Source organism: Gopherus flavomarginatus, chromosome 1 (assembly GCF_025201925.1).
Source record: "Gopherus flavomarginatus isolate rGopFla2 chromosome 1, rGopFla2.mat.asm, whole genome shotgun sequence".
NCBI classification, from domain to species: domain Eukaryota; kingdom Metazoa; phylum Chordata; order Testudines; family Testudinidae; genus Gopherus; species Gopherus flavomarginatus.
Genome location: NC_066617.1, coordinates 209683805 through 209699645, shown reverse-complemented (window position 1 = coordinate 209699645; position 15841 = coordinate 209683805). Strand labels below are relative to the sequence as shown.

The 15841-nt window shown below is 42.6% G+C and overlaps 2 protein-coding genes across 6 annotated transcripts in view; both read right to left on the bottom strand.

The window, feature by feature from the left end:
* Window positions 1–15841, bottom strand: part of PDE9A (phosphodiesterase 9A) — a 91752-nt gene that overhangs the window by 31726 nt on the left and 44185 nt on the right. For 3 of the 5 annotated variants that reach the window (XM_050936611.1, XM_050936610.1, XM_050936612.1), the window contains exon 7: window positions 7333–7417. In XM_050936611.1, the coding sequence (XP_050792568.1) occupies window positions 7333–7417 (85 nt within the window). Of the gene's footprint in view, window positions 1–7332; window positions 7418–7549; window positions 7626–7969; window positions 8038–15841 lie in introns of those variants that run through there. The other 2 variants (XM_050936615.1, XM_050936613.1) reach the window with 2 other exon arrangements.
* PKNOX1 (PBX/knotted 1 homeobox 1) overlaps window positions 1–15841 on the bottom strand; it is a 284239-nt gene that overhangs the window by 233110 nt on the left and 35288 nt on the right. The gene's annotated exons all lie outside the window — the stretch shown is intronic.

Genomic DNA, 15841 nt, shown 5'->3' with positions numbered 1-15841 from the left:
TTTGGCATTTATTCCCAGAGTCCTAATGTTTAGATTATCCCCCTTTATTTTAAAAACACCCAACAGTAAAACAAGAAGCGAAAAACAAAGAAAACTAAAAAACCCAAACCCAACAAAATCTAAACAACCTATCAACTTTATTTCCTCCTTTCATAATTTTGGAAATTTCTATTATGTCACAACGTTTCCTCTATTCCAGTGTGACTATCCCAACTCTCTAATTTCTTCCTTGTAACTTTGCTGTCTGCTTTCATCTCTGTTGCTGTATTTTATATTCTTTGCAAAGCAATTTTGGCTTTTGGTTGATGGTGATCAGTACTGAACACTGACTAACAAGGGCTTTATGAATTAGCAGTATCACTGGTGAGGTCAGAGATTGTCCAAAACAGTTCTAAGAAATCAATCAGTTCATGAACAGTAATAGTATTACTCTTAGTAGCTCATAGAGGTCCCAGCGGAGATTGGGACTCCATGGTGATGGCATTGTCCGGACATTGAATAAGACAGTCCTTGCTCCAAAGAGTTTACAATCTAAATACACAAGACGGACAAAGTACGGAAGGAAGGAACTATTATCCCAGTTTAAAAGGCAGGGTGCTGAGGCGCAGAGAAACCAATGGCTAGATCCACAAAGGGGATTTAAACTTAGCATTGCATCTCCTAAGTTCAGGTGCTCTGCCACCTACTGGAACCCATAGCCCCGAGTCAGGCACTCAGGCTCCCTATACAATACATGAGGAGAGTTAGGTGCCCAGAAATGGGATCTACAAAGCCAGCACATTGAATAGGGAGCTGCCTAAGCTAGCCAATAGGAAATACCAAGGAGATGGATGTGGCCTCCACCTACCTCTCTCAGGGATTTAGGTGCCTAACTCTAGCCCAGAGGTTGGTACCTATCTCCACCTGGAATTCACAGCTGTGATCCTGCTCCCACAGGCGCTGGCTTCCTCCGGGCCCCAGGAGTGCTCAACCCCCAGCTCCGCCCCCGCCCCCATCCACCCCTTCCCTCAGGCCCCCACCCTTTCCTCACCTCTTCCCACCCCTGCTCCAGCACAGGCCCCATCCCTTCCCCCAAAGCCCTATGCCTGCCCTGCCTTTTTCCACTCCAGCTCCACCACCCCCTCTTTCCACCTAGTTCTGCCTCCTCCTCTGAGCACACCCCATCCCTGCTCCTCCCCCTCCCCCTAACGCCTCCTGCATGCCATGAAACAGCTGATCACAGTGGGCAGAAGGCACTGGGAGGGAGGGAAAAGAGTTGATCAGCGAGCCCATTGGTGGGCGAGAGGGACTGGGAGGAGAGGGGGAGCTTGGCTGCTGGTGGATGTTAAGCACCCACTAATTTTTTCCTATGGGTGCCTATGCCTGCTCCCAGAGTTAGGTACCTAAGTCAGGTCAGCCCTTTCTTGCAAAAAATTGAGGAGGAAGTTCTGCCAGCCCCCTTCTACCCAACTGCCCAGTCATTAGAGCTGTAGGCTGGTGGCTGTAGTCACCAGCTGGGGATAGACAGACAGCCACACCCAAGTTAGGTTTCTGTCCTTTTCTTCAGGGCTCTGTTTATTGTCTTTCCAAACACAGCAAGAAAAGTGTACACAAAGCAACACCAATAACAATCTGCTTAAGGGTTTGGACTGGGGTCCTCTGGCCTCCAGTGGCTTCAGAGTAGGGCCCTTTCTGACCCCAGCAGAGCTCCAGAGGGACAGCTGGCCCATCAACTCTGTTTGCCAGAGAATATCCTCTCTCACCCCTTACCCTGTTCATGGCCTGAGCTCTCCTTTATATTCCAGATAAGAGTATGGGCCAATCCTAAGGTGCTGATCAGCTGTGTCAGCTTGATCCCACCACATGTCTGCTGGGCTTCTCTCTGGGGTAGGGATGGCTGCTCCCCTCTTCCCCCCACCACCATGGGCTATTAAATGGGCAGATCACCTGTTACATGAGCACTTGCCCCAGTCATGGGAAAGCCAAGGTCAAATCCTCTATCTGCCTGAGAAGAGCAAGAAATTGAACCCAGGCCCTCAATTCCTGAGGTCCCTTCCAACTCTGATATTCTATGAGTTCTCCCTGGTGAGTATCTGTGCCACTAGGCTATGAGGTATTTCTGGAATGGGGTGGGGGGTCGAGTGTGTGTGTCTATCAGTCATCTTTGCTGGGCCAGAGAGAGCCCAGTGGCTAGGGCACTCAGTGGGAATGTGGGAGAGTCAGGTGCCAGTTCCAGCTTCAATGGATATTAAGTATTTTTTATAAAGTGGAACAGTTTCAATGACAGAGACTGAGAAAGTCCCACCCCAGAATGCCCCATAACCCATTGGGAGACCTGGGCTCAAGTCCCTGCTCTTCTGAGTTAGAATGGGGATTGAAACCCAAGTCTCCTACTCCCAGGTGTCCCAACCATTGGCCTATTGTCTATACATTGTGTTTTGTACAGGGCCTGACCTCTAGGAGCATTGCTGGCAGACTGAGGGAAGTGATTATTCCCCACTATTTGGCACTGGTGAGGCCACATCTGGAGTATTGCGTCCAGTTTTGGGCTCCCCACTACAGAATGAAAATGATCAGGGGGCTGAGGCATATGACTTATGAGGAGAGGCTGAAGGAACTGGGCTTGTTTAGTCTGCAGAAGATAAGAGAGAGGGGGGATTTGATAGTTACCTGAAGGGGGGTTCCCAAGAGGAGAACTTGGCTATTCTCAGTGGTACTTGATGACAGAACAAGGAGTAATGATCTCAAGTTGCAGTGGGAGAGGTTTAGGTTGGATATTAGGAAAAACTTTTTCACTAGGAGCGTGGTGAAGCACTGGAAAGGATTTACCTAGGGAGGTGGTAGAGTCTTCTTCCTTAGAGGTTTTTAAGGCCTGGCTGGACAAAGCCCTGGCTGGGATGATTTAGTTGGTGTTGGTCCTGCTCTGAGCAGCGGGTTGCACTAGGTGACCTCCTGAGGTCTCTTCCAACCCTAATCTTCTATGATTCTATGGTAGGCCTGCTCCAAGGCACCATCTGAGCACACCTACAGGGTTGGGCTCCACAGGCGAGATAGTGGGGGACACCTGGTTTGAGGATCCCATCAGGGTTTAAGTGTGAGTGAGGTGTCAGAACTTCAGCAGCTGCACACGTGCCCGCTGCCAGATTTTTAGGCACCTTGGAAATTGAGGTACCTACAGGGTTAAGCAGTAGCTGAGTGTGGGTTTTGAGGATCTAAATTTTGGACTTAAGCACCTGAAGTAGCAGTTAGGTGCCTAAATCCCTTTGTGGATCTAACCTTAAGTGACTTGCCAAAGGTCACAGAGAAAGCTTGTGGCAGAACGTGGGCCTGACCCCACATCTCTTGAGATGCAGTCCAATGCATTAACCACAAGAACAGCCTTCCACATTATCAGAGCCTGCAAGAGAAAAGTGAATCTCTGGGCCAGATTCATCACTAGCCCAAAGCTGATTTATGCTGCTTTGAGGGGGAGAGGTACTAAACTTTGTACACTCATCTTAACCAGTCAGTTTCTCCTGTCTAGTGTAGGACGAATCCCCAGGTGGAGGACAGGCACATTAATGGCTCATAAGTCACACTTCTCCAAGCCCCTGTGCTAGGGATATGATAGGAGAAAAGCTGGCGTGGCCAGGTCATCCCTGCACCTGGCTGAAAATAGCTACTGTAGGAGGAGGGCAGAGCAGCATGGAACAGCCTTCATGTTGCTGTAACTTGCACCAGTGCCAGGATGTAATCAGGCACTTACGTATGTGCATTACCTAAATAATATCCCACAAGCACCTTCATGTTATTAGCCTCTACAAGCTGCAGGTGCAAAAAAATAGAGGCCAGTATTAACAATCTGACCCTTAATGTGTAGGTAAGGGAAGGGAGCTTTGCTCCTCTTCTTTGAAGAAGCTGATGTGCTTCCAACTGTATGTGATGACACTTCAAGAGGGGCATTTTAAAAACATATACGTTGAGCATTACTATTCTATTCTATACTATTCAAATATTACAGTATGTCTATATACATTTGAATAAGCTGTGTAGTGAATGAAATACTGTGGTACAAAGGCTGGATGAAGTGCAAAGAAAACCACTAAGTTGCTCTTGGATGTCTTTTTTAGACTCCTCTAAAAAAGGGGAGGAATTTTTTGCTTAGCAACTCAAGGATGAAGCTCCTCTTGCATTGAGTCAACACTACTTCATGTCAGTGCTCAAGGTTGCTAGGGAAACCGGTAGTTACTTGTAATTACTCAACAACTTCAATGGGGGTCCTTCTTAGGGACAATGCCACACAAGGAGCAGACTTTCCTTGCTTTAGAAAACCAAAGCAATTCACTGGGATCTTTGATACTATTCTGCATGGCTCAGGTCCAGCTGCTGATGCAAGAGCCATCTGGTTAGGCTGATGACTACAGTGGGTGGCTTATTCTGCACGCTTTTAGGTCATTCAGCTTGGACCTCAGTCTTCACTTTAAAAATAAGAATGAGTACGCTGATACTTTTCTTTTACCTTGGTAATGTGGGAAAGGGAGTATGTGTGTTTGTGGGATTCCTGGCTGCAGCCGTAAGTTTAATGGAGAATCTGAGATGTAAGCATTCTCAATTAAAGTAAAATCAATTAATTAATACAAATAATTAATTTTGCACTTTTACAGTGTTCTCCTCCTGAAGATGTCAGAGTGGTCACCTCCACTCATCAAGTCTCATAAGACTCATGTAAGTAAAGTAAGTATCATGGTAGGAGGGATGACCTTGTGGTTAAAGTACAAGATGGAGAATCAGGAGACCTAGATTCTAATCCTGGCCCTGCCACTGGTATGTCTACACTGCAAAGAAAAACCCGTGGCTGGCCCGTGCCAGCTAATTCAGGCTTGCAGGGCTCAGGCTGTGGGGCTGTTTCATTGCTGCATAAGCTTCCAGGCTCGGGTTGTGGTCTGGCTCTAGAACACTGAGAGGTGGGAGGGTCCCAGAGCACCGGCTGCAGCCAGAGCCCAGCCCTGTAGCCCTTGCCCTGCATGCTTGAATAGACTGGAATGGGCAAGCCATGAGTTTTTCTTTGCTGTGTAGACATACCCATATTTACTGCATGATCCTGGCAGGTTGTCTCTTAACCTCATCTTCCTCATCTGTAAAATGGGGATAAATGCAGTAAATTGGCTAGGAGCCCTTGAAGCAGAGGGCCTCAAGTTTAAATGTAACTGGGATTTGACAATAACTGGGCAATTAAAGCTGCTGCCTATACCTCTCTGGAAATTAAGACTCCGCTACCCATGTGGGAGAAAAAAGAATCAGCTGGGGTTAGCCCAAGATCAGCCAAAGAGAACTCAAGAAGAGCAACAATCGCTACCACTACCTCTGAACAGTGGCCCCTGCTGGCACAGGTCCCTCTGGCCTTAGGGGAACCAGGTTGCCTTGACCAACCACAATCAATCAGCAATTTTATTTTTTTTTCACCCTTCACACTCTGTAACACATTGATTTCAATGGCATCACATCAAAATAAAACTGGAATTTTGCAGTTGTGAGGCAGACCCCAAGTTTCTATCTTTTTCCACTGCAAAGATGCAGCTATTTCTGTGTAAAGAGATCTGCAGCCTTGTAGAATAACCGCAGCAGCAAAGATGGGATCTCACTTCTCCAGTGCACCACTGACCTTGAGGAGGTGTGAACTCCACATTCTAATTGGATGTATTTAAATGGTCATATTATTAAGCACAGAGAAGTTTGTTCTCTCTTTTAAAGCCTAGTTACTTAAATACTAAAAACCTGTGTTAAATCAACCCTATGACTGCCCAAGTAAAACCACAAAAATACAACATTTCGGTTCCACAGCAATGTTAACTTGACTACATTGAATGTATGTAGTATTTTCTATATCTGATTTTCTGATTAAATGGATAGCTTACTATATTGCTGCTCATATTACAAAATATAGACCACAAAACAACAGGATGTACCCCCCGAACGAGTCAAGACTGTGGTTAGAACAATGCATTTTGCATTTCCTAATTTTGGTGTGATATTAACTGTACAATCTTAATGTAGCATTAACATAATTTTTTGTTCTGTCTCTCTCTGTCTCTCTATGCATGCCTGCATGCACACACTCACATTACAAAAAGTCAGGAATCAAACTGCCTCTCCCCCCTCCCCCACAGTATGCAAATTGAATCTAACATATATTAGAATACAATTTTTTTATTTTGCTGCCAAATTCATTCCTAGCCATGCTAATGAAATTCCCTCAGCTGCCTTAACAAGTCACTATGTAACCAGCAGGGCAAATTTGTGTCAGTCACGCTGTTGTAAATCCAGAGTAGTTTCACTGAGGTTAATGGGTTACTCCAGATTTACACCAGAATGACAGGGTAGAATTTGGCCCTAAGATTGTATCAATACAAATGTGTTTTTTGAATTCTTGCATCACATTCATCTGGATAATCATAACATTATAAAACCAAATTATTATATATCCAGGTTACATGGTGTTTGAACAAATCTCCCATCTACTTCAATGAAAGATTTGTCTGCTTAAGGACCAAAAAGTGTGACCCTATAGAACAAAAGTGAAAGGCTTTCAAGATAACACACATAGTTAACTTCACTTAGGAGATACTCTTTTTAGCAAAAGTCTGAATTGCCTGGTGTATTTCTCTTTAATAACTCTACCAGCAGTGTTAATAATATCTTAGTTGCCGATATGTTTATCTTAATGAGATATTTCGGAGACATAAAGGTCCAACTCTCCAGCTGATTTAGTGTACCACAACAAGATACAATCCCCTCTGCTGTTGTTTTAATTACAGCAAGTCTAAACTTGGTAATAGCTGATCAGTAGGGTGACTCCTTGAATTTAGAAGGAAATCCCACATTGCTAGTTGAAATTGAAAGTCAACATTTTGCAGAAATGTGAGATCATAATTAGAAGAACGGTTATGTATTTATTGTGATATTTTCCCAATTTACATTTTAAAACTTAGTGGAGCTAATTAGAACACTAGCCTCTTACAAAATAAACATTTTCTTTGACAAAAGTTTCTCTCGCTGCATAAAACTTGGTGCAAAATTCCTATGACTGGATGGCTGAACACAGAACAAACAAGACATTAATCTCTGTCTGCAAGAAGATTTTTCTTTCAGTCATCTGGAACCAGCTTTTTTAACTACTGAATTTCCATAAATTCTTAAATGAAACCACAGTCTTTGCAAATGAAGCCAGTCCCTGTGCAGCACTGAGCTGCTGCTTTGCTTCTGTGTTTAAAAAAACCAGAATGACTAAATTCAATGGAATTACTTCACCAGAGTTTGAATCCAGAAATCCTGCTGGATTTTTCTTTTCCCCAATGGTAACTGAAGCAAACTTACCTGGTGCTTCTTGCTGCCATTTCCTCCCTCATTTTTTTAATGTCACTCTTGCATTTCTCGATCTCTACTACTTTCAGTCCTTCCACTGTCAACAAAGCAAAAACAACAGGGGTGTTACCATGGAGAAACATTAATTGTGCAGAATTTCAAAAGGCTTGTAACAGTGGGGTTATCCAGTAAGCCAACAGGTTCTTACATGCTGCACCAGTTCCCATACCTGCAGGAGCTACTGACACCACGTAGCTTTAAAATCCATAAGACTTTTCTGTTGCCAATTTTTGAAATGAGCTCAAGTGTTTTAATTCACAAAATGGCCATAGCATCTGATCTTTTCAGAATAGTTAGCAACAGTCTACAGCTCTGTTACCTTTTGCACCCCCTCTTCCTTAGACCACTAATCAAAGGAACTAGTTGGCAAAGAAATGCTCCAGTGATGTGATAAGATTGTCAGACAGCACAGTCACAAAAGTGTCCTACTAGAATTCAAATTCCCATTAAGATAAAAGGTTTTAATTTAAAAAGTTCCCCAAGGAGCAATAGGAGACTTTGAGAGGCTTGCCTGGATACAGAGAAACCAAAAATAGACATTTTAAAAAATGTCTTGGCACTTAGAAATAATTTTATTTTAGTTAAGTACCTAAAATATGTCATAATTCCTTGCGGATAAGCTGTTGTGCAATCCAGGGTTATTGTTGCATACAGCACAGGAAATACTATACTCTCATCTGTATGTATTATAAACACCACAAGGCAGAAAGTTTGTCTTTATGTTGCAGCTTGTTTCATTCCATGCAGCCTTGAGAGCCTCACACAGGTCCAATGCGTGGATCTTCCCCCCTTCTCACTCTCAGGCTACCAACATACTCAAGGACACAATACCAAACCATTTATTAAGTGCATATCATTCACAGTGTGATCATGCCACAGCTCATTTGTTTACTGTACTCACTGCTTACGTAGATGAGCTGATGTGCAGGAAACTCAAGGGAACTTTTAACTGTAGGATCAGTATTCATCCACTCTCTCTTAAAATAGTCATCATCCTACCCACCCATAGCATAACATGCAAGTGATGAAAAATTGCTTGGGAGGGACATAACCCTGTAGATCAGCAGAGAACTCAGATTTCATCTAATTGCTACTAACGACAGTTATTGCTTTTGGGTGTGGGAAGGGGAAAAACACAAGGAATACACAAGCTCAGTCCAAACTATTACATATGAGAAGAGGAAAAGGAGAGAGTTCTGAAAATAATTCATGTTTGACTAAAGGGACCTGAAAATCACATTTCCATCTGAACATTTTGTACTTAATATTGTTAGGAGTAACCCTTAAGATGATGAGAGCTGAAAGGGATGAGAGAAAAAAGTTTATTTAATTTAGTGGTTTTTTGATGTGCTTTTGACAGCACTTGGTGCATGCTAAATTTTACTGCTTTGTTGGAAGTCAGCTGCACTTCCTGTCTCATACACTTGTATGATGACCTCTGTGTCACATGACTGGAAAGAAGAACAGGAGTACCTGTGGCACCTCAGAGACTAACAAATTTATTTCAGCATGAGCTTTCATGAGCTACAGCTCACTTCTTCGGATGCATAGAATGGAACACACAGACAGGAGATATTTATACATACAGAGAACATGAAAAGGTGGAAGTATGCATACCAACAGGAAGAGTCTAATCAGTTGAAATGAGCTATCATCAGCAGGAGAAAAAAAACTTTTGAAGTGATAATTGAGATGATCCATAGAAGCAGGACCGGCGCCAGGGGTTTGAGTGCCCTAGGCGGCCAGCAATTTCGGCACCCCGTGCGCTGGTCCCGCGGCTCCGGTGGAGCTGCCGCAGTGGTGCCTGTGGAGAGTCCGGTGCTCCGCGGCAAAGATCTGTGAGAGTGAGGGATCATCTTTAAGGATAGGTTGTAGATCTTTGATGATGCGCTGGAGAGGTTTTAGTTGGGGGCTGTAGGTGATGGCTAGGGGCGTTCTGTTATTTTCTTTGTTGGGCCTGTCCTGTAGTAGGTGGCTTCTGGGTACTCTTCTGGCTCTGTCAATATGTTTTTTCACTTCAGCAGGTGGGTATTGTAGTTTTAAGAATGCTGGATAGAGATCTTGTAGGTGTTTATTTCTGTCTGAGGGATTGGAGCAAATACGGTTGTATCTTAGAGCTTGGCTGTAGACAATGGATCCTGTGGTGTGTCCTGGATGGAAGCTGGAGGCATGTAGGTAAGTATAGTGGTCAGTGGGTTTCCGGTATAGGGTGGTGTTTATGTGACCATCGCTTATTAGCACAGTAGTGTCTAGGAAATGGACCTCAACCTAGACCAATGCACACAAGCGGTCCAGATCTTGGGAGACAGGCCAGTCCTCGCTTATAGACAGCCTCCCAACCTGAAGCAAATACTCACCAGCAACCGCACACCATACAACATAAACACTAACCCAGGAACCTATCCTTGCAACAAAGCCCGATGCCAGCTCTGTCCACATATCTATTCAAGTGACACCATCATAGGACCTAATCATATCAGCCATGCTACCAGGGGCTCATTCACCTGCACATCTACCAACGTGATATATGCCATCATGTGCTAGCAATGCCCCTCTGCCATGTACAATGGCCAGACCGGACAGTCTCTACGCAAAAGAATAAATGGACATAAATCTGACATCAGGAATCACAACATTCAAAAACCAGTGGGAGAACACTTCAACCTCTCTAACCACTCAGTGACAGACTTGAAGGTGGCAATTTTGCAACAAAAAAACTTCAAAAACAGACTCCAAAGAGAGACTGCTGAACTTGAATTAATATGCAAATTAGATACAATTAACTCAAGCCTAAACAGAGACTGGGAATGGTTGGGTCATTACACTAATTGATTCTATTTCCCTATGTTAAGTTCTCCTCACACCTTCTATGCGTTATCTTAATTATCATTTCAAAAGTTTTTTTCTCCTGCTGATGATAGCTCATCTCAATTGATTAGACTCTTCCTGTTGGTATGCATACTTTCATCTTTTCGTGTTCTCTGTGTGTATAAATATCTCCTGTCCGTGTGTTCCATTCTATGCATCCGAAAAAGTGAGCTGTAGCTCATGAAAGCTCATGCTGAAATAAATTTGTTAGTCTCTAAGGTGCCACAAGTACTCCTGTTCTTTTTGCGGATACAGACTAACACGGCTGCTACTCTGAAACATGACTGGAAAGGGTTAAGCATCCTGCAGGATAAATGACTCAAATTCAACCCTTAACAACATATGGGGAGATAATGTTTGTGTTTTTACACATATATTGGTAGAGGTCAACAGTGTAATCAGACAGTCCCTATCTAGCTGTATTCTGTTAATTCAGAGATTAAATGAACTGTAAACATAGGATATTGCTGTATTCACCTTTCTTTGAAATGTATAGCAACTCATCTGCGAATGGTGGAAAAACAGGAAATTGCCTTATGTTAATCTGTGTGGATAATTACTCGCAATGTTTAGGAACTGGGTCCACTTAAAAGTCCCTATGAGTGCCTATTGTTTGCCTAAGGATTCTGAGCTGTCACAAGAAGGCCTGAAACTATATAAAGATATTTGGGTCCCAATCCTTTTTATCTCAGATCTGCTGGAGGCTTCAGGCAGGAGAAGCCTAAGCCACAAGGACTGAGATCCCAGTTCTGACTGGACAGCCCTGAATATAAACACTGGATTATAACCTGTGAACTAATTCTGAAAGAACTCTTTGCAACTACAAAGCTCACCATCTCTGCTATGAATTTGAATCTCAGGAATTGCACTCATGTCTGTTTGTGTACTGGTCTTTTAACCAATAGTCTCTGTTTTCTTTTTTAATACATTTTAGTTTAGTTAATAAGAATTGGCTGTAAGTGTGTATTTGGGTAAGATCGGGAATATTCATTAACCTGGGAGGTCATCTGTCTGATCCTTTGGGATTGGTAGAACTTTTTTATATGATGAATAAGATTTTCAGCAATCCTCATCATACTTGACTTGGGTATCTGGGTGGAGGCCTGAGGCTGGGTTACTATAAGGGAACTGTGTTGTTGGCTTCTGGGTAACCAGTGAGGTATTACGGAAGCTGTTTTGTGCTGGCTGGGTAAATCTAAGTGTTGAATTATCCACCAGTTTGGGGATTGTCAGCCCCATTCTTTGCAGTTCACCCTAACTGAGTGACCTCAGTTGGCTCCCGTGGGACCCCGGTCACAATCGCTCTTCAGCTTTCCTCAAACCTGCTCACCATCAACACTGGAGCAGAAAACTAATATAATTATTTTTTTAAAGGGTGTTTTTAAAATTAAAAAAAATTAAGTGTTCTTCTCCTTCCTTACTGAGGGTTAGGAAGAACTTTTGGACAGGCCTGAAATGGTCATGAAATTAATTTGTAGTCATGAAATTAATTTTTTTAGCATTGTGCAGTCACATATAACAGTGGTTTAAGTTGAGAGGCAGGGCCAGATTCTGCCCTCACTTTACATTTGTGAAATACTTTATGGTCCTTAAATGTAATGCCATCAACCATGCACCAGTGATAGATAGATAGATAGATAGATAGATAAAGTGGTTGGATCTCACTTATGGCCTTAGATGTCATTCCTTTACGTGTCCTTTTCAGATGATTAATTTCAGCTATGGTTGCTGACCTGTCTAATAACTACTGTGACATGATAGACCTTTAAGCAGGGCAGAAGGGTCATTTTTCTTCCTCCTGGCATGATGTGGTTGTGCATTTTGTTCAGGTGCACCCTGGGTCATGCTCCTTTGGGATTCACAGTTGTACTCTTCCATGTCCCTCGTTTAAGGCCATTTATTCTACTGCAGGATGCTTTGCTGTCTTAACTTAGTGCTTATCTACACGGTGAAGTTTTACAGGTCTAATTTTAGAGATATTACTCCCAACTTTTATTTCAGCATAAAAATGGCTTGGGGGTGAGGAGTGGGAGTTAGCTGTAAACCCTTCCCAAGCAATGTAGGAAAAGGAAAAGTCACTCTTATACCAGAATAGGAGTGTCCCAATGAGGGTTGCCCAAGTATAAATACATTGGATTATACTGAGAAAATTTTCCTGTGTAGACAAGGCCTTACACACTTCAGTCAGTTAAATTCTGTAGGTGTCCACTTGACACCCATTTATATATTTCACATCCCTTGTATGCCAGCACCTGGTCTCCATTGCAGAAGTCAAGATCAAAGGAAGCAGCTGAAAAAAAGCGTAATTTGCTTCACACTACTTGTATATGATAAACTGCCTTGTTTATGCACACAGATCAAGGCCCTTTACATTAATTTGCAGCAACAAATACGTTTTTAAAAGACCCCATAGTTTAAAAAGGCTTTGGGCTGAATTCTGAATTCTGCACTGGATCATAACTCTTATTGAACTCAGTGGGACTCTGCCTAAGTAAGAAGTTCAGGATTCAGCTCATTGCACTTATACACTTAAAACACGAACACCTGGAATTATTTCAAAATGTTGCATACTTGGCACAGTTGCAAGATCTTGAGGTCAAATTCTGAGCAGATGTGTGCACTCGTAGACAGGAAAAAATGAGCACCTCTTCACCAACACTGGCTGTTGGAGATGCAATCTGATCCATTCATGCAGAAATAGCCCTGAATAGCCATATCTGTTGTTATTTCTATCAGTAGAGAGATCCAGTTTAAGAAAGAGCCTTGTTTGGGGAAAATTTGTCAGCTTTGTGAATGCTGGCTTCCCAAATCCAACTACCAAGCCCCATGTACTGCAGATATGTAACTTATTTCACCATGTAGCTGAAATAAGACAGTTTGCAACTGTGACCCTAAAAGCATCCCAGTGCCAGAGGAAAAGGGACTCGCTGGTATCAGATAATGAGTTTTGGCTGACCCAACCAATTCAATGTGCCCCAACTCACTATGGTTATAATCTGTATCTAAAAGGTATCATGCAATACGTCATTGGAAAACTAATAACTCACTGATCATTAATATTCTGTCATGGTGTATGCAAAGGGTGTGGACAAAAAGTTATGAGTATGTGCTAGAATTATATTCTTAACATGTGTTTGGTGCGTGTTGGCATCTTTCGTCTGCGAGAGATGGTTTGAATTGTAGCCAACGTTGTAGAGGGTTTGCAATGTCTCATGTGACTGAACAGTCCAATCAGAGATATGCATGATCATTGGCACTTATTGCAAATGTATGTATCTTGGTTGTGAGCTGCTTATTTCCTATGGACTCTTTTCTCTTCAAGCTGTAGGAGCCAGCTTCTGTCACAGACTTTGATACCCTGATGGAGACAATGCCGCCACTTGTTACAATCACTTGCCAAGATTTCCCATTGGTCAATACCATGTGTTTGGTAAGCAATGCATAAGCACAGGCTGCCTCAGACAAAGGAATGTGTATTTGATTCTCTGACCAGACAGGTCTTCAGGCAAAGACCATGAAAGTCCATAGTTACATATTGGGTAAACAGGGCTATCGAGCCGAGTAATGGGGGAAGAGATAGGATGGTGTCTATGCCCCAGCAGGAGAGAGAAGTTTGGTCTGGGTTTTACTTTTCAAAGAACACATTGTAAAGTTTTACTTGTCTATAAAGACAAGGGGAGGTGAACCTCGAGTGATAAGCAATTGAATCAACTGATTATATTGAATATTACTGTATTATAAAAGTGTATAGGGTAAGGTCTTTTCTGAAAGCTAATGACACTAATATCATTGTGAAATGTATATATTTACAATATATGAGGAAATTTGGATATTTAATGATATTATGCTTTACAGTCTGTGGCCAAACAGGGAGAAACAGGTACTCCCGCCCTTCCCCCCCAGACAGGAGAGAAGGCAGCTTTTTATCTGTGTCCTATATAAATTAAGCATGGTGAAAGCAAAACAACAGAAGCCCCATTTACATACGGAGGGATGAGAAGCCCACAGGAAGGGAAGAACAGCATGAAGCCATCCTTCTCTTGAAACAAATTCATTGAACTTTGCAAGATATAAGCAAAGACAGAAGCCATCTTTGGCACCCATCACTAGACAGACACAAGAAGCCAGAACTCTTGCAAGCTGAGAAAGATGGGTCCTTCAACCAAGATGGTGGGGTTTGAAGTCTCTGGAAACTGAATACAGGTTAGAAACCTGCTTAGGCAAAGATGTTTTACCAAGGGAAGCCAGCATCTTATACTTTTGTGGAAAGTCCTGACTAGGGAAAATCAGCCATGGCTGGGGAGAAGAATGTCTGGTGAGAGAAATGTTGCTAGATTAAGTTTTAGACTTTTAGATGCATGTTTTCATTTTTATTTGCTTGTAGCCCTTTCTAACTTTATTCCTTTTACTTAGCAACACTTAACCTATGTCCTGTTGTTAATAAAGTTGATCTTTTTTTTGAAGGGCCAAAATCCATTTGCTGTGCATGTAAAATCTTAACTACAGTTTCTTCTAAGAACTTTTCATATAGGCCTGGATGAGGACTAGCAATACATGGCTAAGAGAAAGCTGGGGTAAACAGATAACCTTGTGTGTTTCAAGTCTATGAGTGAAGTCAGCATAACTCTGAATGTAATTGGACGTCCTTATCGTGAGTTATAGACACATGAAGTGCTGAGAAAGGCCTCATGCTTACTCCCTAATGCAGGGAGGAGATAGTGATACAATACCCCTCAGATCCCAGACAGAGTTCAGGGAGAGGCCTAATATAATTGACATAAGTGATGACACCCTCTCCTCACAGATGTATGCCAATCCTAGCCCACAGAAATCCAAGGGTTAACTAATAAACAATTGTTATTGTTAAATACTAATTACTGCTTTTTTGCTTTAAATCCTCATTCCCCTTCCCAAAATTAGGATTTAACCTATACACTTTAATAGACATAGTTTGAGGGCAATTACCTGATTGTCAGCAATATGTTAATTTGAGCTGTGGGTGGAGCCATTATGTAATCTTTTAGACCATTGGCTTATTGGCCTTATCTTGTCTTGCTGCTAGAACCTATCCAGGGCTTGGGAAAACCCATCCCCGTCGCTTCTCTCTGCCCAATGAGCACCCTATATAATCTATTGTAATCAATTGTTCTGCAGTATCTCTGAGCCTAATAAGCAAAATGATACTCCGCCAGCGCTGTGCATAATACACTCTTGTGCATGACTCTGCATGGTGTGGATTATTGTTCTTTCAATTTTTAACTATAAACCAACTCAGAGCTGTGTTTAACTGGAAGAATGTGTTTACCCTCGTTAAATTAATAAGATGTGATGTGCTTTTGTGTCTTCAGAAGAACACAGAAACCTTATAATTTCTCTGAACTATCCAGGAAAGGATGGATATTGCAGAGCGCACAGTTTTGTGGAAACAAGGCTGGAGGAAGCTAGAGTGGGGCTGTAGACAGGGTGCTGGTGTCAGAGCTGCTGAATTAGGGCTATCTAGCACATAAACACTTCATGGTGTGACCTGCATGCTTGTAGGCTGTTTGTGAGCATCCCAGGCTGGGAGCTACAGCAGCAAAGCATCGTAAGGCAC